Here is a 25,414-nt window from a genome sequence, read left to right as displayed (position 1 = left end):
TATCTGTTCAGAGGACACATGCTTTTAAACAGTACCTAAACTATAAGTCAAAGAAATGAATGTTTAATGTAGACTTTCAAACATTAGTAATAAATATTGCTAGTTTCTAATTTGAGGAGTGAGAAGATAGAAGTACTATTTTTATTTCCAGAAAACCTCAACAAATATTTATTGAGCCTCCCATGATGTACTCACTTTGCTAGGTACTGGGAAGAAATTCAGAACTATGACAACAGTTTAAGAGCTATGTGACCTAGGGAAAGTCATTTAACTGCTTAGCACCTGTTTGCTCATCTATAAAAAAGTAACATTCAAGGGCCAACTATAGTATGTGGCATGTAGTAGTTACTACTAAAGAAAAGTGTTACTTTCTTTCATCGTCCTCAAAAGGATACTGGGCACGGCATCTGTAGCTTTGCTCCCTGTTTTACTAGCATTAACTTATTTGGACAGGTACTGCTCACATGATAGAGGCTGATGTCCTTCTTCCAAATGATGGATCAGAGCATGACCAGCCAATAATGGCCCACCCTCCTGAAACAAACAGCGATAATACCCTACAGGAGTGGCTGACTCAAGTTATGAAAAGCAATAAAGGCATCAAGCTGGATTTCAAGAGGTATTTGTACAAGTGTGTTCAATTTTCTGGTTCTTGAAGAATAACTTCAGGGAGAAAAAAGTAATAGCTGCATATATCCGTGCCTGACTACCTATTTTTATACTTTATTCAAACTGAAAATGAATTTGTAGACTCTACTGTTTTAGGAATAGATGTAATACTCACTAAGTTGTTTACTAAAATTGCTTTTTGAGAACCCTTAGAAGCTAAAGTTAGGTTAATTTTCATAAAGGAATTTATCTTAAGTTACCACTGTGATAACAGGTAAATTTAAAATGTTACTTTAGTGCAGGAGAGTGAGATTTGGAAGAATTTTGTTCAGGTAATTAATGTATATCCTATTTGATTTATATATTTATAAAGAAAATTATTTGAAACTCTTTAGTAATGAAGTATTCCTTAACAATACATTTTGGGGAAATCAATTTACAATCACTCACACTTTCATATGAAGAATCGATCACAACTATGGCCCAAGATGAAGGAGGGACGAGGGGGGTTGGGAAGGGAGTGGGGAGGTCAGATCGAAGGAGGGTGAATGGTGGGATCACACCTATGGTGCATAGGTCGTATCTATTAGTATAGAGTACAAATGTCTTAACACAATAACTAAGTAAACGAAATGAGGTATATATTAAACAGTGTGATGTAAGCATTCCTAATTCTATATGAAATCGCACATTGTACCCCATAAATGCATTAATGTATACATGATCTATGTGTTTATGATTTAATAAAAATAAATATAAAAATAAAAAGAGACATGCAAGTTCCAGAAGTAGAACACTGTGGACATAATAAAAGGCACAGACAGATTCTGTCCTTAAAAAAAAAAAACCAACAATACATTTTGGAGGCATTAATAATGAAGAGCAAGATTAGGTGTCATTTCCTTCACTGTGGCCTTCACGGTAAATTTTACTTTTGTGGCATTTTGGCAGTATAAGTGTTATAGACAAAGCCAGGAACCCACTGTGATGCCACAGAAGCACACCATGAGCCTGTATTATGTGTCTTGATAGAAGGCAGCTGCTGTTGAAGTCTAGGATTGCCAGTAGACCCACCTCATCTCTGAGAAGCATTTTGAAGTTGAATTATCTCAAGAAATTGAGGAGTTGGAATCTTTGTAGAGTTTTTTTGTTTTTTTTTTTCTTTTGAGACAAAGTCTGTCTTGGTCCCTTGTAGAGTACAGTGACATGATCATAGCTCACTGCAACCTCAAAGTCCTGGGCTCAAGCAATGCTCTTACATCAACCTGCTGAGTTACAAGGACTACAGCACACCTGGCTAATTTTTTCTTTCTTTTTAAAGAGACATGGTCTTGTTACATTGTCAGGTTGGTTTGCCTCAAATAATCCTCCTACCTTGGCCTCTCAAACTGTAGTATTTTTTAATAATTCTTGGCTTCCCAAATTGTAGTATTTTTAAGATGACTCTAACCATTTGTTGTGTGGCAAAATATACCAATAAACCTCATTATACTGTTGGTAAATGAATGTATATATAAAATCTTGATACACAGGAGTTTGGGTTGATAAGGACTTAGGAATTAAAGAACTATCTTAAGATCATAAACTTTTCTGTTTTATTGACAAAGAAACTTAGTCCTGGAGATGGTAAATGGTCTACTTAAGAACAACAGCTAATCTTTTTTTTTTTTTTTGTAGAGACAGAGTCTCACTTTATGGCCCTCGGTAGAGTGCCATGGCATCACACAGCTCACAGCAACCTCCAACTCCTGGGCTTAAGCGATTCTCTTGCCTCAGCCTCCCGAGTAGCTGGGACTACAGGCACCTGCCACAACACCCAGCTATTTTTTGGTTGCAGTTCAGCTGGGGCCGGGTTTGAACCCGCTGCCCTCGGTATATGGGGCCGGCACCTTACCGACTGAACCACAGGCGCCGCCCACAACAGCTAATCTTTGACAGGCAAGTTAGAACCAGATCCCAGGGCTCTTAAGTAACACTGGAGCTAGTCCTGTATTCTCTGTGCCATGAAATAAAGCATGTGATCTTTAATCCCTGATCACTTAAACTTTCAGATCTCCTTGCCTTGTCATGTGCTCAATTTTTTATAACATATTTAGAGGGAAATCTATTATATCTATTATCACTGTCATTCTCATTTTCCAGATGAGGCAGAGAGGGCTAAGTGGCCTGCTTATGGTCACAGAGTTGGTCATGGAGATGGAGAGCTGTCAGATTTTCACATTCTTCACCAGAATGCTGCACTGCCTCCATAGGAGTAACTAAATGTTATCTTTGAGTCAAATTTTAGTAGTTTTTGTCTTGTGCTTCTAAGTTATTCTGTTTAATATACAAATACTAAGTAATACACTTAAAAATTTTATCTAGAGTTTAACAAACTCTCTAGTATTTTAGCAAAGAATTATTTTCCCTTAAAATGTAATTGTAAATAGTTTATTACAATTTTGAGTATGATTTTAATTTTATCTCCAATTTCTCATGAAATTACTAGGAAAGTAAGATAAGATATTCATAAATTTTATTTACAACAAGAAATTTTATTATTATTTAGGAAAAACAATCTATTCTAATTATGTCATTAGGCTCGGCACCCATAGCTTAATGGTTAGGGTGCCAGCCACATGCATGGGGGCCTGGTGGGTTTGAACCAGCCAGGGCCTGCTAAACAACAATGACAACATTGTAACAAAAAAATAGCTGGGCATTGTGGAGGGTTCCTGTAATCCCAGCTACATGGGAGGCTGAGGCAAGAGAATCACTTAAGCCCAAGAGTTTGAGATTGCCATGAGCTGTGACACCATGGCACTCTCCTGAGGGTGACAAAATGACTCTGTCTCAAACAAAACAAAACAAAAAATTATGTTATTAAATCTGAAGCAGTACAATTGGCCAGACATGGTGACTCATGCCTATAATTCTACCACTCTGGGAGGCTAAGGTGGGTAGATTGCTTGAGCTCAGGAGTTCAAGACCAGCCTAAGCAAAGTGAGACTCCAGTTCTACTATAAATAATAATTTAAGACTCAGCGCCTATAGCTTAGCAGCTGGGGCACCAACCACATATGCCAGAGCTAGCAGGTTCAAATCCAGCCCGGGCCTGCCAAACAACAATGACAGCTGAAACCACAAAAAGGCCAGGCACTGTGGTGGGCACCTGTGGTCCCAGCTACTTGGGAGGCTGAGGCAAGAGAATCACTTAAGCCCAAGATTTTGAGGTTGCTGTGAGCTGTGACACAGCGGCACTCTACCCAGGGCGACATAGTGAGACTCTGTCTCAAAAATAAATAAATAAATAAATATAATTTTAAAAAAACCTAGCCAGACCTTAATGGTGGGTGCCTGTAGTCCTAGCTACTTGGGAGGCTGAGGCAAGAGGATCGTTTAAGCCTAAAAGTCTGATGTTGCTGTGAGCTATGACTTCACTGCACTCTACCTACAGCAACAGAGTGAGACTCTGTCTCAAAAAGAAAGCAGCAGTACAATTAATTGAAGTATGCACCTAAACTCTTGCCTCAGTTTTGTCATGATAAATAATAACATGATAGCTTGTGTGTGCCAGCAGTGAAGAAGCCTGAGGAGTGAGTGGTGACCAAAATCACAAAAGGTGTTTTCCACAGCAGGTTGAAAATGAAATATTTTCCCTTATAAGAAGAGGTCCAAAACCTAGAAGAAGGGGCAGTGAGTTGGTTCAAGGTCCGGTTAATATAGTGGATGACAGAGAGTTTTCAGGTCCAGCTTCTGTAGTTTGAGCAGCTTTGTGTGACAGTGTTGTCATGCAAAAGAGGATTGGCCTGTCTGTAGTGACCGACCAGTCTTGTCTGCATCTTCACAGGCATCTTCTTCATTTGATCTAAGTGGTTGCAGTAGGCATCCGCTGTAATTGATTGACCAGGTTTCATGAATGGATAATAGTAGTGTACAATAACAGTGCTGGACCACTAACCAGACACTATCAGCCTTTTTTGATGAATGTTTTGTTTTGTTTTGGATATTTGGTTTTGGACTGTGTCCATCTTTATCCAGCCGCAGTGCTAAATGCTTGGCAATTGTCAAAAAGAATCCATTTTTCATCACATGTAACAATACGGTGTAGAAATGATCCCCACTTATGTGGTGACAACAAAAAAAAGCAAGCTTCAACATGATTTCTTTTCTGATACTTGTTTAATTCATGCAGAACCCATCTATCCAGCTTCTATACCTTCTAATTTGTGTCAAATGGTCCAGTATTGGTGGAATAGTATCATCAAACCTTGCTGCTAATTTACGTGTAGATTGAAATGGATTCGCTTCCACTACAGCTTTCAGCTTATCATTATCCACCTTGGTTGCCCACATGGCTCATTTTCAAGATTAAAATCAGCAGAATGGAATTATCAGACCATCTATGTACTGTACTGTGCATTCATTAGCCACATCCTTCCTGAACACTTCGTTGATATTTCAAGCTATCTGCCCTACATTGGTTCCACAATGGAACTCACATTCAAAAATAACAGGAATTTTTTGGCTCGGTACCCATAGCTCAGTGGTTAGGGTGCCAGCCACATACACCAGGGCTGGCGGGTTCGAACCTGGCTCTGGGCCTGCTAAACAACAATGACAACTACAACAACCACAAAATAGCTGGGCATTGTAGCAGGCTCCTATAGTTCCAGCTACTTGGGAGGCTGAGGCAAGAGAATCACTTAAGACCAAGTGTTTGAGGTTGTTCTGAGCTGTGATGCACGGCACTCTATCAAGGATGACATAGTGAGACTCTATCTAAAAAAAAAAAAAAAAAAAAAAAAAAGAATTTTTGACTTACTCATCCTTTCACAAAAATTCCCCTAAAAAATATAAAAGGTGATCAGAAGTCAAAATGTGTATTTGAAAGAATGAGGTTGTACCTTTACAACAACAGCAACCACAACAAAAACCTCAAGAAGTGTCAAAGTGAAATGTCAGCGATATCAGTTATCAAACTTAGTACTTAAGTACTGAGCTTATATTCTTTTCTAGAGATTTAAATAAATACTACCAAAAAGCTATTTTGGGTCGTCTTCTAATCAGGACTTTCTTCTTCAGATAATCTTGGCAAAGCTTTTGGCACTTCCTCATAGGAAACTTAACATGTGTAAGAATTGAGAACATTGGCTGTTGGTGTTTTGAATTAGAATTACATGGAATTTATAGATTAATTTGGAAGGATATGTCATTTTATAATGTGTACAATATTGAGTCTTCTAGGCTAGGGACGTGGTGTATTTTACAGTATACAGTATCTCTCTGTTATCTGTAGTTTCTCTTACCTGCAGTAAACTGTGGTCTAAAAATATCAAATGAAAAATTCCAGAAATAAACAATACATAAGTTTTAAATTGCATACATTCTGCATAGCACGATGAAATCTTATACCAGCCCACTCCATCCTGCCTGGAACAGGAATCATTCCTTCCGTTTATCTGGTGTACCGACTCTGCATGTGCTACTCGCCTGTTTATCACTTAGTAGCCATCATGGTTATGAGATTGACAGATGACAAAAAGAAGAAGGTTGAGTACAGTACAAAAAGATGTTTGGATAGAGAAAGAGCGATCACATTGATTTACCTTTATTATAGGATATTATTTTAATTGTTCCCTTTATTATTAGTCATTATTAATCTTTTAATGTGCTTAATTTATAAATTAAATGTTATCATAGGTATGTATTTATAGGAGAACCATAGTATATGTCGGGTTTGATACTGTCTGCTGTTTCAGGCATCCACTGGGAGTCTTGGAATATATCCCCTGCAGATGAAAGAGGACTGACTGCTGTACACTTTATTTTGCTGTTTGTAAAAGTTTATTCTTAATCCTTTTGCCAAAAAGTTTCAGCTTTTCTACCAGAAGAATTTTAGAATTATTTGTCAAGTTCCAGCAAATAAGAACTACAACAACAAAAAGTTTTAAGTTTCTTAATAATGTTTAGAATTTTTTTAAATAATAGATTTTGTTTTTCTTACTTCAGTTTCTGGTTAGGAAAACATGTCATTACCCTAATCTACATTAGTGATAATGAAAATATTTATAGTAAAATGAAATATCATTAAATTCTTCGTTATGTTCTATGTCATAATACTTTGCACGTAGTAGGCACAGAATAAACGCTGGTGGAATTTCTGTTTTGGGAAGAATACCCTGAGACTGGATTTTATCAGATGGCAAATCAACGTTAAACAGCCGTATGTCAGAAAGCATCAGAAGCTCCCTCCTTAAATGTAAACTGGAAATTAGTGTTTAACCTTACCTCCATGGACACTAGATTTCATAAGAAATCAGAGTCCTTTCTGGAAAAGAAGAGTTTGGCAAAAGACATGCATGGATTAGTTTAAGGTTTTCCCTTGCTCCACTCATGAAGAGCAAAACCCCATGGGGACTTGGCTGCTGCTGCTGTAGAACTTACAGATGGGCAAACTTTGGAGTCACGGATACAAGTTGCTTGCTACCCAAAATGAGATTTTGTAAAAAGTACAGTGTTCAGACCTCAGAATTGTGGCTTTAACACAGTGTTGATGCAGTATGAGGCAGGAAACATGTAAAACAGAGAAGTGACATGTAAGTAAGAGTCTGCAAGATCTAGCATTAGAGCTCATTAGTCCATTTAAATCTAGAGTATTTATTCAGGGGCAGAAGAGTGAGAAATAAAGAAGTCTTCCACATATGAGCAAAGTGGCCCCTGTAACCTTTTAAACAATTAGGATTTAGTCAGCCTACATAATTTTTACTTTAAAAAATGAATACACACAGACTTTACTAGAAAACTATACTATTTACAACTATCTTCTGAATCTTTAAAGCCTATATTCATTTATAAGAAAATTAACTTGTAGTAAATATTGTAATGAAAGGCTAAGAATTTTAGAGATGGATTTTGGAGGGGAAAACATTCAGCAACCCCTCCTCACGTTCCTATCTCTCTTAAGGGATTGCAGGGCTCTTGCCTATGCTTCTCTTCTCTTCCCTCTACTCCTTTTGGGCCTCATACTTTAAGAAAAGTAAAGGAGGCTCAGCACCTGTGGCTCAAGCGGCTAAGGCGCCAGCCACGTATACCTAAGCTGGTGGGTTCGAATCCAGCCCAGGCCCGCCAAACAACAATGACAGCTGCAACCAAGAAATAGCCAGGCGTTGTGGCAGGTGCCTGTAGTCCCAGCTACTTGGGAGGCTGAGGCAGGAGAATCGCTTGAGCCCAGGAGTTGGAGGTTGCTGTGAGCTGTGATGCCACGGCACTCTACGCAGGGTGACAGCTTGAGGCTCTGTCTCAAAAAAAAAAAAAATACAGAAAACAGTAGAGCTTCTTTTTAATTTAAACTAAAATATGCTTACCAGAATCAGAAATACAGTGCTTGAGTACACTTGGGTATTCATAAATGTAAATTTCAGGTTATAAGTTTATTTCTCATTTGCTATTTATACATTATCTGATGAGTTAATATTCGTGTCTTCCTTAAATTGTTTTCAATGATCCTGATACGGAGTTTTTAAAACTCTATATTGTCTATAAGTATTGACATTGTTCATACATTTATAGAACCTTTAAGTTACCTTCACAAATAATAATAAGAAATGAACATTTGGAGATATGGAATACGTTAGCTTTTCCCTCTGGTGTTGTTTTATCTTTGATTTTATTTAATTCATACATTTTTTTTTTAGGAATTTGAGAGCATTAAAACCACTAGTCTAAAAGATCTTCTTCTTACTCTGACTTTAGGATTATGTCTTATTGACAACAAACTATGTTTTTAGTCTGGCAGCTGTAGAACCATCCATGATGCTCTTGGAAAATGTGAAGAAGCATCTGAAGCGTCCTGTGTGGATTAATGCTGATATTCTTCCTGGTCCAAATGGAAATAGCAAAGTAGTTGATGCCAAACCATTTATAGAAACTGTGACATCCTTCTTTCCAGATGTGACATTGTCCCTGGGTTGGACAACAGGATGGCATCCTGAGAAAGTCAATGAAGGTGATAATTCTAGTAACATATTCTTGTTGGTCAAATTAAAATATTCTCCAAATACAAAAGTAACATCTTAATACCAAAGCTCAAACACATCCCACAAATCTTAAGAGCCTAATGTAGAGAGACGTCTGACTCTACAGGTATGTGCAGACTCTTCTTTCTGTTATTTCAGTGGACACTGTGTTTGTTGCTAACATCTGTCACCTATTATAGCTTCCATTGGAAACACTTGTTTGCAAGGTCTAGAATAACCAAACCTGCCTCTTCACATACTTTGAACAAATGCTGAGTTGGTCCTTTTGAACTTGTAAAACATTCTAGACTCTCTTTTATTTTCCTTTTTGCCATACCTTAGACCAGGGGTTTCTAATCTTTTTTTTTTTTTAACCTTTTTTTTCTTTCCTCTCTGTGAAACATTGGAAGAATAAGAGTTGTCTTGGGCCACACATTAAATACACAAACACTAATGAAAGCTGATTAGCAAAAAAAGTCCATGCATACTTTTAGTGATATCCAACACCAGATGTAAGCAAAAAAGTCTTCACAAAATCAGCATTCTGCCTGTGGGCTGCAGGTTCGACACCCCTGCCTTAGACCAAGCTTCTTATGACAGGTGAAACATAATAGTAGGGCCCTGGCCCCATATACTGGAGGTGGTGGGTTCAAACCTGGCCCCAGCCAAAAACTGCAACAACAACAACAACAAAAAACATAATAATAAAAGTGGTTGAAGAGTGCAAGTTCTGCTCCCTAGATATTGGTAGGGGCTCTACCAGTAGGTTGCTGAAAGCTTGGTGCCCTCATTATGCTCTCCTTGGCTGGATAGGGCAAAGGGGGGCCATGAGACACTCCTCTTGGCTGGAGCCCTTCTTTCCTACATCTTCCTACAGATGAACCAGACATCATCATCTTCCTGGTTGAAATGTATTGTACCATTGGATTCACCTCTCTGCTTACAGCCAGTAAGCAATCAAATGCTCTGGGACATCTGACCACATGGTAAAAATAATAAACTAAAAACGTATTTATATCTTTTGGATATGTTAGCTTGTATCCTACTGTGTTCAGGGTGTTCATTTTTCACTCATTTGTTATTAGTGTTTTCAGATGTAAGTTGTAACATCCACTATGAAGTTGGAGTCATTGCTATTTAGTGAGTAGTGACATTTATTTAGGTTATGACTACCTTTTCTTTTCCTTTTTTTATTTTATGTAGACAAGAGTTTCTTTATCTTGCCCTCAGTAGAGTACCCTGATGTCATAGCTCACAGCAACCTGAAACTCCTGGGCTCAAGTGATTCTCTGGTCTCAGCCTCCCGAGTAGCTGGGGCTACAGGTGCCCACTACAACGCCTGGCTAGTTTTAGAGACAGGGTGTCACTCCTGTTCAGACTGGTCTTGAACTCCTGAGCTCAATCAATCTGCCCTTCTTGGCTTCCCAAAGTGCTGGGATTACAGGCATGAGCCACCCTGCCCTGCTTTCCCTTTTCTTGAAAAAGAAAATTTAACACAAATAAAACCAAGTTTATAGAGAATGATGCAGGTGGACCTAGGAACCTTAGAATCTTTGAAATAAATGAAAACATAGTAGCGTCTGATTTGCTTTTTTTGTACTTGAGAGATTAGTGACATTTTTTTAGTGTTTTAATTTTCTGTATAAATTTGGTATAGGTCACTTATGGCATAATTTTTTAATCTACATTTTCCATTCAAATTATTTTCATGCATTAAGTGGTATTTTAATTCATTCTGAATCCAAATGGAAATTATTATAAATTACCTGTGAATTCATGTGTGAATTTATGAGTTATCCATGGATTACCTCTTTATAGGTAATTTAGTTTTTTATTTAATTGACTTTCAGATTTCAATCACAAAAGTTAAATTTCTTTCTTTTCATGTAAGGGTACAGTTGGCCAATGGTGAAAGAGATGGAATACATATGTAATGAACTAAATCAGCCCGTAACATTCCCTGTGAGAGCGGCGTTAGTCAGGCAGTCTTGTTCTCAATTACTTTGGCTGTTAAAGAAATCAAACAGGTATGTATGGTAATCATATGTGCGTGTTAATGTGTGTGGGAGACAGAGATAGAAAAAGGCATGTAAATTGATTTTGTAAGGACTGTGTGTGAGAAAGAGAGAATTAAAACTGTGTAAGTGCACAAACTCCCTCACTACATGGAAGCTCCTTGATGAAGCTTAACTACTTAGCATTGCCTCCTTTACCCCAGTTTTTCACAAAAGTTTTTGCATATAGTACGTGCCCAGTAAATGTTAGTCATCTTTTTCGTTGTATTATATATCCACACAAAATGTTGAGTGGATAAAATACTTTGCCTTTGAATTTCATCAAAATTTTAGAAATCATTTCCATGTAAAAATTTTATTATTTTAATAATAAAAATTAAAGTTAAAAATCAGTTGGACCACCTATTAATTACTAAGATATAAAAGCACAGATATTGAGAGAGGATACCTTTTTCCAGACCTCACTGGAAAAAATGAGGTCTAAGAGAACTGAGGTCTTCTCAAGGAGATTCCAAGGACACACCTACAAGGTCCTCCGTGTGGCGACTCAGCTCTTAGGAATTTCTATACTTAACTTCCTGGGACCTGCAAACTAATGCTTCTACTTCTGTAAAAGCCTGCTTCTCCAGCTTGATTCAAACAGTCTAATGCAAAAGGTACCTGTGGGCTGGAACTTTTTGACTATAGAGATAAAAAGGAGAAGACTGAGCCAGTTGGGGAGTGCTGCCATCTCTCCACCAGCTGGAATAAAGCCCTTCCTCTTTTAAACATGGTGTTTGGGTATTCTTTCTCTCTGTTGGGCCTCATCTTCCTGCAACAATGTTAAAACCATTTTGGTACTTTTTTTTTTTTTTTTTTGTAGAGACAGAGTCTCACTGTACTGCCCTCGGGTAGAGTGCCGTGGTATCACATGGCTCACAGCAACCTCTAACTCTTGGGCTTACGCGATTCTCCTGCCTCAGCCTCCCAAACAGCTAGAACCACAGGCGCCCGCCACAACGCCCAGCTATTTTTTTGTTGCAGTTTGGCCGGGGCTGGGTTTGAACCCACCACCCTCGGCATATGGGGCCGGCACCCTACTCACTGAGCCACAGGCGCCGCCCCAGTACTTTTTTTTTTTTAATAGGCTAGTCAGTAGAACAGAAGGGAAAGTCCAAATCTATCGTGGAACTTAGTATAGAAACAAGCCAATATTTCAAATGACTGGAGCCAGAAGTTATCAATAACAGATATTAGGACAACAGGCTATATAGGAAAAACAATGCTGATACCTTTCCTTATTCTTTCCTCCAAAATAAATTCCAAATGAATTAAAGACTTGAACATCAAACAGTAAATGAATAAAGAAAGAAAACAGGGGATGATTTTTTAATATAATTTCAGAATGGAGAAAACTTTTCTTAGTACTGAGGCACAAAACCCAGAAACTGTAAGAAGAAATTTTGATACATTCAAATCCATAAACATGGAAAGAATCTAGTAAAAAAACAAAATAATAAAAACTCTCCATATATTTGTTAAGAATAGCAACAATTCTAACAAAGAATTTTTTACAGATCATCCAGGAAAAGGCCCAGTGTAATGTAGTTCACTATGTTGGAGAGAGCAGAGGAAGCAGATGCTAATACATTGAAAGGGGTGTAATTTCCTCCAGTCATTTCCTTGGAGAGAAATTTGGCATATACGCATGAATTTCACTAATAGAGATTGTCTTACTAATAGAAGTTCATAAAAGCACAGAGACATAGCTAAATGTTTCACCTATTTGAGAAACATTTATAATATAGACAGATAGACTCTATTTTCTTAGAGACATAGTACCCAAATAATCATGTGTGCAAGTACTGTAAGACTGTAGCTGCATTTGTGAGAAATTCTGCCGAGGATGAATTTCATTTGGATTCATTTTAAGTTGTTTGTAATGATGTCACATTGATTTTCACATGGTCACATTCAATCCCAATGGAATTTTCAACTCACAGAGGCACCTAGAGAGACCTCAATCTTTTAAAGATAATCCAAGTGGGTCTTATAAAACTGAATTGTGGCATGATGAGAACTATCAACTGCTAATGGGTATTCCTAAGCTGTTCAATGTAGCAAAGTTAGTCTAAGAAATTTTAGAATTTTTTTTTCCACTAACCATAAATTACATATTTCTTAAGTATCTAGAGTGAGGTCTTTCAAACTAAAAAATATTACTTTATACAGAAAAAAAAATGTGTTTTTATCTATGGTTTTTCACATGTAGGTAGGCCATAACAAAAAGATACTTAAATAAACTAGGGGTGGAGCATGTTAGCTCATGTCTGTAAGCCTAGTACTCTGGGAGTCCAAGGCAGGTGGATTGCTTGAGCTCAAGAGTTCAAGACCAGCCTGAGCAAGAGCGAGAGATTCCCCCTACCCCCGATCTCTAAAAATACCTGGGCATTGTGGCAGCAAGACCCCTCTCTAAAAATAGCTGGGCTTGATGGTGGGTACCTGTACTCCCAGCTACTTGGGAAGCTGAGGTGAGAGAATCTCTTGAGCCCAAGAATTTGAGGTTGCCATGAGCTGTGAATGACAGCACTCTACCAAAGGTGACAAAGTGAGACCCTGTGTCTCAGAAAAAGTAAAAAAATAAAAATAAATAAACTATTTAGACAATTCTTTTTTTTTTTTTTTTTTTGTAGAGACAGAGTCTCACTTTATCGCCCTCGGCAGAGTGCCATGGCATCACACACAGCTCACAGCAACCTCCAACTCCTGGGCTGAAGCGATTGTCTTGCCTCAGCCTCCCGAGTAGCTGGGACTACAGGCGCCCGCCACAACGCCCGGCTATTTTTTGGTTTGCAGTTCAGCCGGGGCCGGGTTTGAACCCGCCACCCTCGGTATATGGGGCCGGCGCCTTACCGACTGAGCCACAGGTGCCGCCCCTAGACAATTCTTTACAGGAAAGGTGACACTAATTTCTTAAAGTGAGGCTTTCTTAAAAAAAAGATGTTAAGCATATTTTTGAGAACAGTGAATATAATTGTCCTTTTTCTCAATCTATATAATAAAGTACTAGAAAACATTAACATATCCGTTAACCCTTGACCTGTATTTTCACAATGAGGGCAAGGTTTGACAGGGTTGGAGAAAGGGATTTTTAAAACAGAATTCAGGCCGGGCGTGGTGGCTCACTCATGCCTATAATCCTAGCACCCTGGAAGACCAAGGCACGTGGATTGCTTGAGCTCAGGAGCAGACTAGCCTGATCAAGGCGGTGCCTGTGGCTCAAGGAGTAGGGTGCTGGTCCCATATGCCGGAGGTGGTGGGTTCAAACCCAGCCCCGGCCAAAAAAAAAAAAACAAAAGAGTGAGATCCCCATCTCTACTAAAAATAGAAAAATTAGCCAGGCACTGTGGCAGGTGCCTGTAGTCTCAGCTATTGGAAAGACTGAGGCAGGAGGATCGTTTGAGCCCAGGAGTTTGAGTTTGCTGTGAGCTATGATACCATGGCACTCTACCCAGGCGACAGCGTGAGACTCTGTCTCAAAAAAAATAAAAAATAGGGTGGCACCTGTGGCTCAGTCAGTAAGGCACTGGCCCCATATACCGAGGGTGGCGGGTTCAAACCCGGCCCCAGCCAAAATGCAACCAAAAAAAAAAATAGCCGGGCGTGTGGCAGGCGCCTGTAGTCCCAGCTACTTGGGAGGCTGAGGCAAGAGAATCGCTTAAGCCCAGGAGTTGGAGGTTGCTGTGAGCTGTGTGAGGCCACGGCACTCTACCGAGGGCCATAAAGTGAGACTCTGTCTCTACAAAAAAAAAAAAAAAAAAAAGTAAAAAAAATAAAATAAATAAAAAATAAAACGAGTTCTAATGCTATAAACTACTCATAAATTACCAATATTCAGAATATTTATATAGAGTAATATGTAAATAGGCATATGAACAAAACTTAAATATTTTCTAAGGATTTAGAAAGCTTTTCAAGATTTTGTTGTATCTTAGGTTATAATTTAGAAATATTAGTTATTATAAAACCTATATTTAATGAATCATTATAAGGAAGAGTATTGTATCACTTCTTCACCTTTTAGCTAAGACTAAGTGAAGAAAAAGTATTGTAGTGGATACATATATAAGGTGCCAGATAATGAAGTTTATTGTATTTCATTATTCATGTTTATGAACTAAATGTTAATTGTTTTAATTATGTGATTTTTGTCATGTGTTGTCATAGCCTTTATTTTTGTATATATATAAATATAATTACTTCTCTGTATGAAAATACTTTTGGGCTCAGTGCCCAGAGGTCAGTGGTTAGGGGACCGACCACATGCACCAGGGCTGGTGGGTGTGAACCCGGCTGGGCTTGCTAAAACAAAAAAATAGCTGGGCGTTGTGGCGGGCACCTGTAATCCCAGCTACTTGGGAGGCTGAGGCAAGAGAATTGCTTGAGCTCAAGAGTTTGAGGTTGCTGTGAACTATTATGCCATGGCACTCTACCAAGGGTAGAGACTGTCTCAAAAACAAAAAACAACTTTTTGTCTAATTTGTGCATATAAATAAGGTTGCCTAGAGCTTGGAGATCTCTGTGAGGAAATGTAAGCCTATATTTAGTGATACAAAACAGAAAACTCTCTTTTCTCTTTCAATCCATCTCTTAACTATGTGCTAAGGAAACTAGGTGAGAATATGTGGCTAAAAGAACATTAAATAATCACCACTAATCCAAAAACAATTTAGAATTTATTTCAAAGTCATATTACTGATGTACAAAGAAAAATATGTTTGTATTTTAATACTGTAGTTATCTTAAGTTAGTGTTAGAATACTTTTTATTTAACTTCATAATATGGCAAAGATTTGAAATTATTAAATATATTTTTGTAAAATTCATAGTTTATAGGTAAATATATTTTCTATAGTAGCCAGAATAAAAGCCCAGCATAAAATAAACATACCCACTTTTTAAAAAATTTTTATTCATTTTTATTATATACATGTACAGCAAGATAATCTGATACATATAACCATTGTAAATGATTTTCAGTCAAGCAAATGAACATATCCACCACCTTATCTCATTACCTTTTTTTGAATGTTATTGGAAGAGAACCTAAAATCTACTCTTTTAGAAAATTTTTCATGTGTATTATTAGTTATAGTCCTGTCCATTAGATCACTAGATTTATTATCCAAACTAACTGCAAGTTTTCACACTTAATATTTTTTAAAAATGCCTATTCAGTCTGTCATTTTACTGTCTGATAGAAGCATATTCATCCTCCCAAAGTTTCAAATTTTTGAGTTTGTTTTCCTAATTATTCTGTAGACTGAAACTATAAGACATTTTTGTTAGTGTTACAGACCTAGAGGTTCTTACACTCTTTGGATTAAAAGGAAAAGTAAATTTATTTTTTAAAAATTAGTGTAAAATCACTGTGGTATACAGTGATGTTGCTGACAGCAGTGTTTTTTTTTTTTTTTAGACAGAGTGTTACTTTGTTGCCCTCAGTAGAGTGCCATGGCATCATAGCTCATAGCAACCTCCAACTCTTGGACCAGGTCTCGCTCTGGCTCAGGCTGGTCTCAAACTGGTGAACTCAGGCAGTCCACCAGCCTCAGCCTCCTGAGTGGTAGGATTTGGCCATCGCGCTCAGGCCAAACAGCAGTGATTTAAATGTGAGTAATAGGGTTCTACTTCAAAAAGCTAAAGGTTAGGCCTGCCATCAGTAGAACAGCCAGCTTGGTGTGCAACTCATTGATAAACTTTCTTTTTCTTGCTTATAAAAAAAAACAAACAAAACAAAACTGAGTATTAGAATTGTCTTTATGACAGACATAGGTGTTTTAATTTTGATCCTAATGATTGTCTCTTATTATCTGATATTTGTAAGATTGCCTTGTTATCTTCATCATCCATAATCACTCATTTTAAAAAGTGCCTAGCACATCACAGGGATTTAGTAAATATTTGTTAAATAAACACAAAACAGCAAAAACAAAAAGAACTGTGCGTGTAGGTACCCTTTCATCCCTAGAGGGTGTGAGAAACCAGTACCTTCCAGACAAGTAGTTTTGGTGTTGAAATATAAAAAATAGGGCGGCGCCTGTGGCTCAGTCGGTAAGGCGCCGGCCCCGTATACCGAGGGTGGCGGGTTCAAACCCGGCCCCAGCCAAAATGCAACCAAAAAATAGCCGGGCGTTGTGGCAGGCGCCTGTAGTCCCAGCTACTTGGGAGGCTGAGGCAAGAGAATCGCTTAAGCCCAGGAGTTGGAGTTGCTGTAAGCTGTGTGAGGCCACGGCACTCTACTGAGGGCCATAAAGTGAGACTCTGTCTCTACCAAAAAAAAAAAAAAAAAAGAAATATAAAAAATAGTTATGAAAGGCAGCATTAACAAAGAGTCTTAGAGGTTATGTTAATTGCTCTGGTGCCAAGCATTGCCTAAATCATCTTGTGATGTGCTCTGATGTCATTAATATAATAATACAAATAATAGACTTGGCATCCATAGTTGAGCGGTTAGGGTGCTGGCCACATACACCAGGGCTGGCAGGTTCAAACCCCACCTGGGCCTGCTAAACCACAGTGACAGCTGCAGCCAAAAAATAGCCAGGCATTGTGGCTGGCGCCTGTAGTCCCAGCTGGAGACTGAGGCAAGAGAATCCCTTAAGCCCAAGAGTGAGGTTGCTGTGAGCTGTGACACTACGGCACTCTACCAAGGGCAACATAGTGAAACTCTGTCTCAAAAAAAAAAAAAAATACAGGGTGTCCCAAAGGTCACCCTAAAGTCACCATACATAGGGAAAATTATAGTTAAATGTATCCTTATTTACAAAATATTCATTACAAAATCTTACAAAGTATTCTCTACATGTTGGCCACCTCTTTGTAAAATTTTGTAACAAATATTTTGTACATTAAGGCACAGTTAGCTACGATTTCCCATTTTCCCTATGCATGGCAACATCAGCCATGGCAACCTGTATATTACAAAGAGGAGTAGTTTCTAGAGAAAAAATGCTTCTAAGAAAATACCTTTAAATAAGAACCTCATCTAGGGCTCAGCACCCAAGCTCAGTGAGTACGGCATTGGCTGCATGTACAAGGCTGGCAGGTTTGAGCCCGGCCCAGGCCTACCAAACAACAATGACAATTACAACCAAAAAATAGCCAGGTCTTGTGGCAGGTGCCTGTAGTCCAGCTACTCAGGAGGCTGAGGCAAGAGAATTGCTTAAGCCCTAGAGTTTGAAGTTGCTGTGAGCTGTGATACCATGGCCCTCCACAAAGGGTGACATAGTGAGACTATCTTAAAAAAAAGCAATAGTACCTGAGTGATCTTGCAGTGTCAAGAGAACCATTGAAAGGACACCATCAGATAGTGTTTCCGTGTCAGGGAACTCAGCAGTGAATGAACTGCCAGTGCCTTTTTGCATCTTGCTTACGCAGTTGGTGAATCCATCCTGCTGTCACAGCCATGAAGCATGGTGACGCTTTAGTTCTTGACAGCGTACCTGTTCAAAGAATGGCTCTGCTGAGATGTTGAAGTCTTTTTTTTTTTCCAATCTTAAACCAGCAAACAAATACAGAACCTTCACTTGACTCTTCTGTGATGCTGAGGGCTTTTAGTTCAAGCACAAGCATGGCAGCCGCTTAGTTCAAATCTTACGTCTTCCTAGAAACCATAAAAAGCATAAGGAGAACAACAATAATAGCAACAAAAACCCAATACTACATTACCAGCCAACCAGTTGCAAAGGAATAAAAATCTCTGTGAATTTCTGATTACTTGTAAACTATTCCAGAAGCGATTGAGACCCATAGACATTCTTATTGAATAATGGCCGTCCAGCTAGAAACCATACTTTCTTTTTTGTTTGTTTGTTTGCAGTTTTTGGCTGGGATTGGGTTTGAACCTGCCACCTCTGGCATATGGGGCCAGCGCCCTACTCCTTTGAGCCACAGGTGCCACCCGAAACCATACTTTTCAGTGTCTATTTGGTAGGTATATTTATGTGACCAAATTTTGGCCAGTGGGGGGGACACATCACATTTGTTCTCGGCTATTTTTCTTTCACCATTTGTGGATTGAGCAAGAACATGATGGTGTAAGTCAGCTTCCGTATGTGGTTGGGAGCACTCGGGGCTAGCAGAGGAATAGACAGAATGAACCTGGGCTCTAGGTGACCACTGGAGCCGAGCATCTACCCAACTGAGACCTTCCTTCCTCTGCACTGTTTTGAGAGAAAAATAGAAACTTCTCTTATGTTTGCATCATTGTTATTTTGAGATTTCTATGTTCAAACGAATTTACCCATATTCTAAACAATAAACTGGCTATTTTTGCTTATTTTTCTCCTCTCATCTAAGAACACATTAATGATGTGTTTCTGCCGTTCTTCTTTGCCTTCCTCAGAAGCATTTAAACTTTTCTCTGTTTAGATATTTAGTGTTGTTTATGAAATGTATTTCTAACTAATATTTCATATTATTTTAAATAGGTCTTTGCTGCCATTATACTTGTGTTTTATGTAAAACATGCATGTATAATATGCATAGACAGATCTATGAAGGTTACTGATTTCTGCACAGACTCATCCCTTGGAATACACTGAGAATTGGATGCAGAGCACCTAGCATACACCAAAACTCACACGTACTGAAAACCCAACTTGGCCCCATGGAACCCACAAATTACAAAAAGTCAGCCTTTTATATGCAAGTTTTATTCTGGGAATTATTTTCCATTCACATTTGGTTAACAAAAATGTGCATACAAATGAGCCTGTACAGTTCAAACTCAAATTGTTTAATTTATGTCCTAAATTTCTCCAAAGTTTCTTACAGTCTTTCAGTTAATTTTCTTGGTTTTTTTGTTTTTGTTTTGTTTGAGACAGAGTCTCACTATGTCACCTTTGGTAGAGTGCCATAGTGTCACAGCTCACAGCAACTTCAAAGTCTTGGGCTTAAGTGACTCTCTTGCCTCCGCCTCCCAAGTAGCTGGGACTACAGGTGCCCGCCACAATGCCGGGCTATTTTGTTGTTGTTGTAGTTGTTGTTGTTTAGCAGGCCCAGGCCAGGTTGGAACCTGCCAGCTCCGGTGGTATGTGACTGGCGCCCTAACCACTGAGCTATGAGCGCCAAGCCTGATTTTCTTGAGTTTTCTAAGAAAAAATTATATTCTATGGATATTGAATTTTACTAAATGCCTTTTCAGTTTCTATGAAAATAATATTTTCCTCCCTATATCTGTTAATAAATTACCTTGATACTTCATGACATTTTAACCATCCTCACATTTTCAAGGTAAACCCCACTTGATCATGATGCATCAGTCTTTTAATGTGTTGTTGGATTTTACTACTATCATTTTAGTTAGTAAATCTGGAATCTCATTTGGAAGTGAGATTGGTCTGGGATTTTGTTTCTTTTTTTCTGTCTCAGTTTTAGGCAATGAATGTCATCCACATTTCAGAAACCTTTTTAAAAATGTATTTAGGGATAGTTAAAACATTGAAATAGACTCTACCTTATTTGTTTCTGTTTTTGTTTTTAAAGAGATAGGAATTTGCGCTGTCACCCAGGCCGGAGTGTAGTGGTGTGATTATAGCTCACTGCAACCTTGAACTCTTGGGTTCAAGGCCTCCTCCCACACCGGCCTTCTAAGTAGCTGGGACTACAGGAATGCACTACTATGCCCAGCTCATTTTTCACTTTTTGCGGAGACAGGATCTCGCTGTGTTGCCCAGCCTGGTTTCAAATTCCTGCCTTCAAGTGATCCTCCCACTTCAGCTTCCCAAAGTGCTAGAATTACAGACATGAGCCACTGTGCCCAGCCCCTTAGTTTTGATAAATTCAACAGTGAAACCATCTAAACTTTATGCTTTAGGGAAAGCTTAACTTCAATGACCATTTACCTTTATAGCAAATGGTAATTTCAGTTTTCTATCTCTTTGCAAATAAATTTTTACCAGCACTTGGATTTATTTATTTTTTGGTTTCTGACTCATACATATGTTCTTGTCTTTTAAATTCTGCTTAATATAGTTTCTTCTGATTTCTTGCATTGGATCCTTAATTTACTTATTTTATTGTATTTATTAGATATTTATAGTTATTAATTACTATCTTTGTTAATGTAGGTGTTTAAGACTATGTTTTTGTCTCTGGTCTCTCCTTTATTTCCCATGGTTCTCATATGTAGATTTTTGTTATTGTACATTTATAAATATTCTGCAATTGGGCTTTTTCTGTTTTACCTAAAAAGAGTTTTTTTAGTCATCTTAGGCGGAGGATTTTTTAAATTTTGACTTTATGAATAGTTTCTAGCTTTATTGTATTGTAACCAGATAGTGTCTTTGTATCTTCTTTGTAGGCTTAATTAAGGTTTTACAAATAAATAAATATATGGAATTTTTTCTAGTTAATGTATTATATTAGGACAGTGTGACCATTTGAACAGAACCTAAATTAAAAATAACTAAAACAAGGGCGGCGCCTGTGGCTCATTCGGTAAGGCACTGGCCCCGGCCAAACTGCAACCAAAAAAAAAAATAGCCGGGCATTGTGGCAGGCGCCTGTAGTCCCAGCTGTTTGGGAGGCTGAGGCAAGAGAATTGCTTAAGGCCAGGAGTGGGAGGTTGCTGTGAGCTGTGTGAGGCCACGGCACTCTACTGAGGGCCATAAAGTGAGACTCTATCTCTACAAAAAAAAATAATAATAATAAATAAAACAAGTCTGTTTCTCTCTCACCTACCTGGCATATCATGAATAGTCCCGGCCTGATCTGGTGCTTCCACAGGGTCAGGGACCAGGTTTCTTCTCTCTTGTTGCTCACCTGTCCTTTGGATATTGACCTAACTTATATGGGCACATTGATGATGAATACCAAGTCTGATTTTCATCTGGTAGGAAGGGGAGAAAAAAGATCCATGGTATAATAACTTGTTTTTCTTTTGGTAAATGCCCAGTAGTAGGATTGATAGGTCTACTTTTAGTTCTTTGAGGAATCTCTGTACTGTTTTCCATGGAGTTTGTACTAATTTGCAATCCCACCAATAGTGTATAAGCATTCCTTTTTCACTACATCCATATCAACATCTATTTTTTGATTCCTTTTTTTTTGAAACAGAGTCTCAAGTTGTCACCCTGGGTAGAATGCTGTGGTGTCACAGCTCACAGCAACCTCAAACTTTTGGGCTTAAGCAATTCTCTTGCCTCAGCCTCCCAAGTATCTGGGACTACAGGAACCTGCCACAACACACAGCTATTCCTTGGTTGCAGTTGTCATTGTTTGGCAGGCCCGGGCTAGATTCAAACCCGCCAGCTCCCGTGTACGTGGCTGGCCACTGAGCTTCAGGCACCAAGCCTTTTTGATTTGCAGGTTATGCCTCCAATAAAGGTTTAATAACCAGAATCCACAGAGAACTCAAACGTATTAGCAAGAAAAGAACACATGATCCCATCTCAGGGTAGGCAAAGGACTTGAAGAGAAAGTTCTCTAAAGAAGACAGACGCACGATCTACAGACACATGACAAAAAGCTCATCATCCTTAATCATCAGAGAAATGCAAATCAAAACTACATTGAGATATCACGTAACCCCAGTAAGAGTAGCCCACATAACAAAATCCCAAAACCAGAGATGTTGGCGTGGATGTGGAGAAAAGGGCACACTTCTACACTGCTGGTGGGAATGCACACTAATACGTTCCTTTTGGAAGGATGTTTGGAAAATACTTAGAGATCTAAAAATAGACCTGCCATTCGATCCTATAATTACTAGGTATATACCCAGAAGACCAAAAATCACAATATAACAAAGACATCTGTACCAGAATGTTTATTGTAGCTCAATTCATAATTGCTAAGTCATGGAAGAAGCCCAAGTGCCCATCGACCCATGAATGGACTAGCAAATTGTGGTACATGTATACCATGGAATATTATGCAGCCTTAAAGAAAGATGGAGACTTTACCTCTTTCATGTTTACATGGATGGAGCTGGAACATATTCTTCTTAGCAGAGTATCTCAAGAATGGAAGAAAAAGTATCCAATGTACTCAGCCCTACTATGAAGCTAATTTATAGCTTTCATATGAAGGCTATGACCCAACTATAGCACAAGAATATGGGGAAAGGGCCAAGGGTGGGGAAGGGAGGGGGGAAGTCAGGGTGGGGCTACACCTACAGTGCATCTTAGAATGGGTACAGGCGAAACCTATGAAATGCAGAATACAAATGTGTACATACAGTAACTAAGAAAATGCCATGAAGGCTACGTTGAACAGTTTGATGAGAATATTTCAGATTGTATATGAAACCACCAGCACATTGTACCGCTTGATTGTACAAATATACACAGCTATGATTTAACAATAAAAAAAAAGAAATAATGGCCATTCTCCTAAGGGTAAAGTGCTATCTCATTGTGGTTTCAATTTGCATTTGCCTAATGATCAGTGAAATTAATCACTTTTTCATATGTCAGCTATTCGTATTTCTTTTGGGAAAAATTCTGTTCATGTTGTTTGCCCTCTTTTTTAATGGGTATTTGCTTTTTTCTTGCTGATTTGTTTGAATTCTTTGTAGACACTAGATCAGTGTTTTTCAAATTTTTGGATCTCATGGCACACTTGAACCTATAATTAAACTTTCATGGCACACTTAAATTATATTGATCCAAAGATTAAAAATAGAATATACTTACTGTATCTTAAACTTCTTTCAAAAATAATTCAACTAATGATGTTTAATCATGGCACACCAGTTGAAAATCACTGCTCTAGATATTACCCCTTTGTCAGATGTATGGTTTGCAAATACAGTAGAGCCTCCATAGTAGACCACCTCCTTAAGTTGACCTAATTGTCATACATCAGACATGCACAGCATGGACATTCCAGCACAGTAGGCCTACTGTCTAATGTTGATCACCTCCATCTGTTGACCAGTGTGTTATAATCCCTTGGGTGGTCAACTTATAGAGGTTCTACTATATTTTCTCCTATTCTGTAGGGGGTCTTCTTACTACCTTTTGACTCTGTTAATTATTTTCTTTGCTATACAGAAACATTTTCATTTAATTAAGTCTCATTTATTTATTTTTATTGTTGTGTTTGCTTTGGGCTCTTAGTCATGAATAGTTTGCCTAGGCCAGTGTCTAGAAGAGGTTTGCCTGTAGTTTCTTCCAGAATTTTTATCATTTCAGATTTTACATTTAGGTCTTTAATCCATCTTGAGTTCACATTTGTATATGGCAAAAGGCATGGATCATGCTTCATTCTTCTGCATGTGGCTATCCAGTTTTCCCAGTACCATTTATAGACTAGGGTTTCCATTCCCTAGGATATGTGTTTGCTTACTCAAAAATCAGCTGGTCATAACTATATGGTTTTTTTTTTGTTTGTTTTGTTGCAGTTTTTGGCCAGGGCTGGGTTTGAACACGCCACCTCCGGTATATGGGGCTGGAGCCCTACTCCTTTGAGCCACAGGCACCACCCAACTATATGGTTTTATATCTGGGTTATCTATTCTTTTGCATTGGTCTATATCCGTACCATGCTGTTTTGGTTTCTATAGCCTTTTACTATAACTTTAAATCAGGTAATGTGATGCCTCCAGCTTTGTTCTTTGTGTTTAAAATTGGTTTGGCTAATCCGGCTCTTTTTTGGTTCCATGTGAAGTTTAGAATTTTTTTCCTAGATCTTTGAAAATGTTGGCATTCTAATGGAAATTGTGTTGAATTTGTAAATCGCTTTGAGCAGTATGGACATTTTAACAATGTTGATTCTTCCAGTCCATGAGCATGGATGTTTTTCATTTTGTTTGTGTCATTTGTGATTCCTTTCATCAGTGTTTTGTGGTTCTCCTTGTAGAAATCTTGCTTATGGATATTCCTAGGTATTTTATTTTCTTTCCAGTTATTGTAAATGGTTTTACATCCTTGATTTGACTCTCAGTTTGACAGTTATTACTACATAGAATTGCTGCTGATTTGTGTACATCTTTTATAACCTGAGACTTTGCTAAATTTATTGATCAATTCCGGAAGTCCTTTGGTGGGGTCTTAAGGGTTTTCTAGATGCAGGATCATATCATCAGCAAACAAGAATAATATGACCTCCTCTTTTCCAATTTGGATGACCCTTATTCTTTCTCTTGCTTGACTGCTCTGGCTAGTACTTCCAGTATTATGTTGAATAGAAGCAATGACCACGGCAACATTGTCTTGTTCCAGTTCTTAGGGAGAACGCTTTCAACTTCTCCCCATTAATCTATTTCTTTATGATTCAGTTTTAGTAGGTTGTATGTTTCAAGGAAATGTATTCATTTCTTCTAGATTATTCAGTTTGTTGTATAATTCATAGTAGTCTCTCATGATCCTTTGTATTTCTCTGATAATCAGTTGTAACATCTCCTCTTTCATTTATAATTTTAATTATTTGAGTCTTCTCTTTTTTTCTAGGTTAGCCTAGCTGAAAGCTTGTCAATTTTACCTTTTCAAAAACTTTCAGGTTTCATTGATCTTTTCTATTATTTTTCTAGTCTTTGTTTCATTATTTCCTTACTTCTGCTAACTTTAGGCTCAACTTGTTCTTTATTTTGCCTTCAAGTGTAAAGTTCAGTTATTTTTAGAAATATGTTTTTTTCTTTACATACATGTTTAGCACTATAATCCCCTTGGCACTGCTTTTGCTGCACCTTGTAGATTTTATGTTGTGTTTCCATTTTTATTTGTCTCAAAGTTTATTTTTATTCCCCTTTTGATTTCTTTTCTGACCCATTGGCCATTTAAGGATGTGTTATTTGCTTTCCACATA

General features: G+C 38.1%; 1 protein-coding gene across 1 annotated transcript in view; it reads left to right on the top strand.

The window, feature by feature from the left end:
- FAM151B (family with sequence similarity 151 member B) overlaps nucleotides 1–25,414 on the top strand; it is a 59,591-nt gene that overhangs the window by 17,096 nt on the left and 17,081 nt on the right. The window contains exons 3-5 of the mRNA XM_053587592.1: nucleotides 454–619; nucleotides 8,379–8,596; nucleotides 10,498–10,633. Coding sequence (XP_053443567.1) covers nucleotides 454–619; nucleotides 8,379–8,596; nucleotides 10,498–10,633 — 520 coding nt within the window. The remainder of the gene's footprint in view (nucleotides 1–453; nucleotides 620–8,378; nucleotides 8,597–10,497; nucleotides 10,634–25,414) is intronic.

The sequence above is a fragment of the Nycticebus coucang genome, chromosome 1, assembly GCF_027406575.1.
Source record: "Nycticebus coucang isolate mNycCou1 chromosome 1, mNycCou1.pri, whole genome shotgun sequence".
NCBI lineage: Eukaryota > Metazoa > Chordata > Mammalia > Primates > Lorisidae > Nycticebus > Nycticebus coucang.
This window is presented reverse-complemented; position numbering and strand designations above follow the sequence as displayed.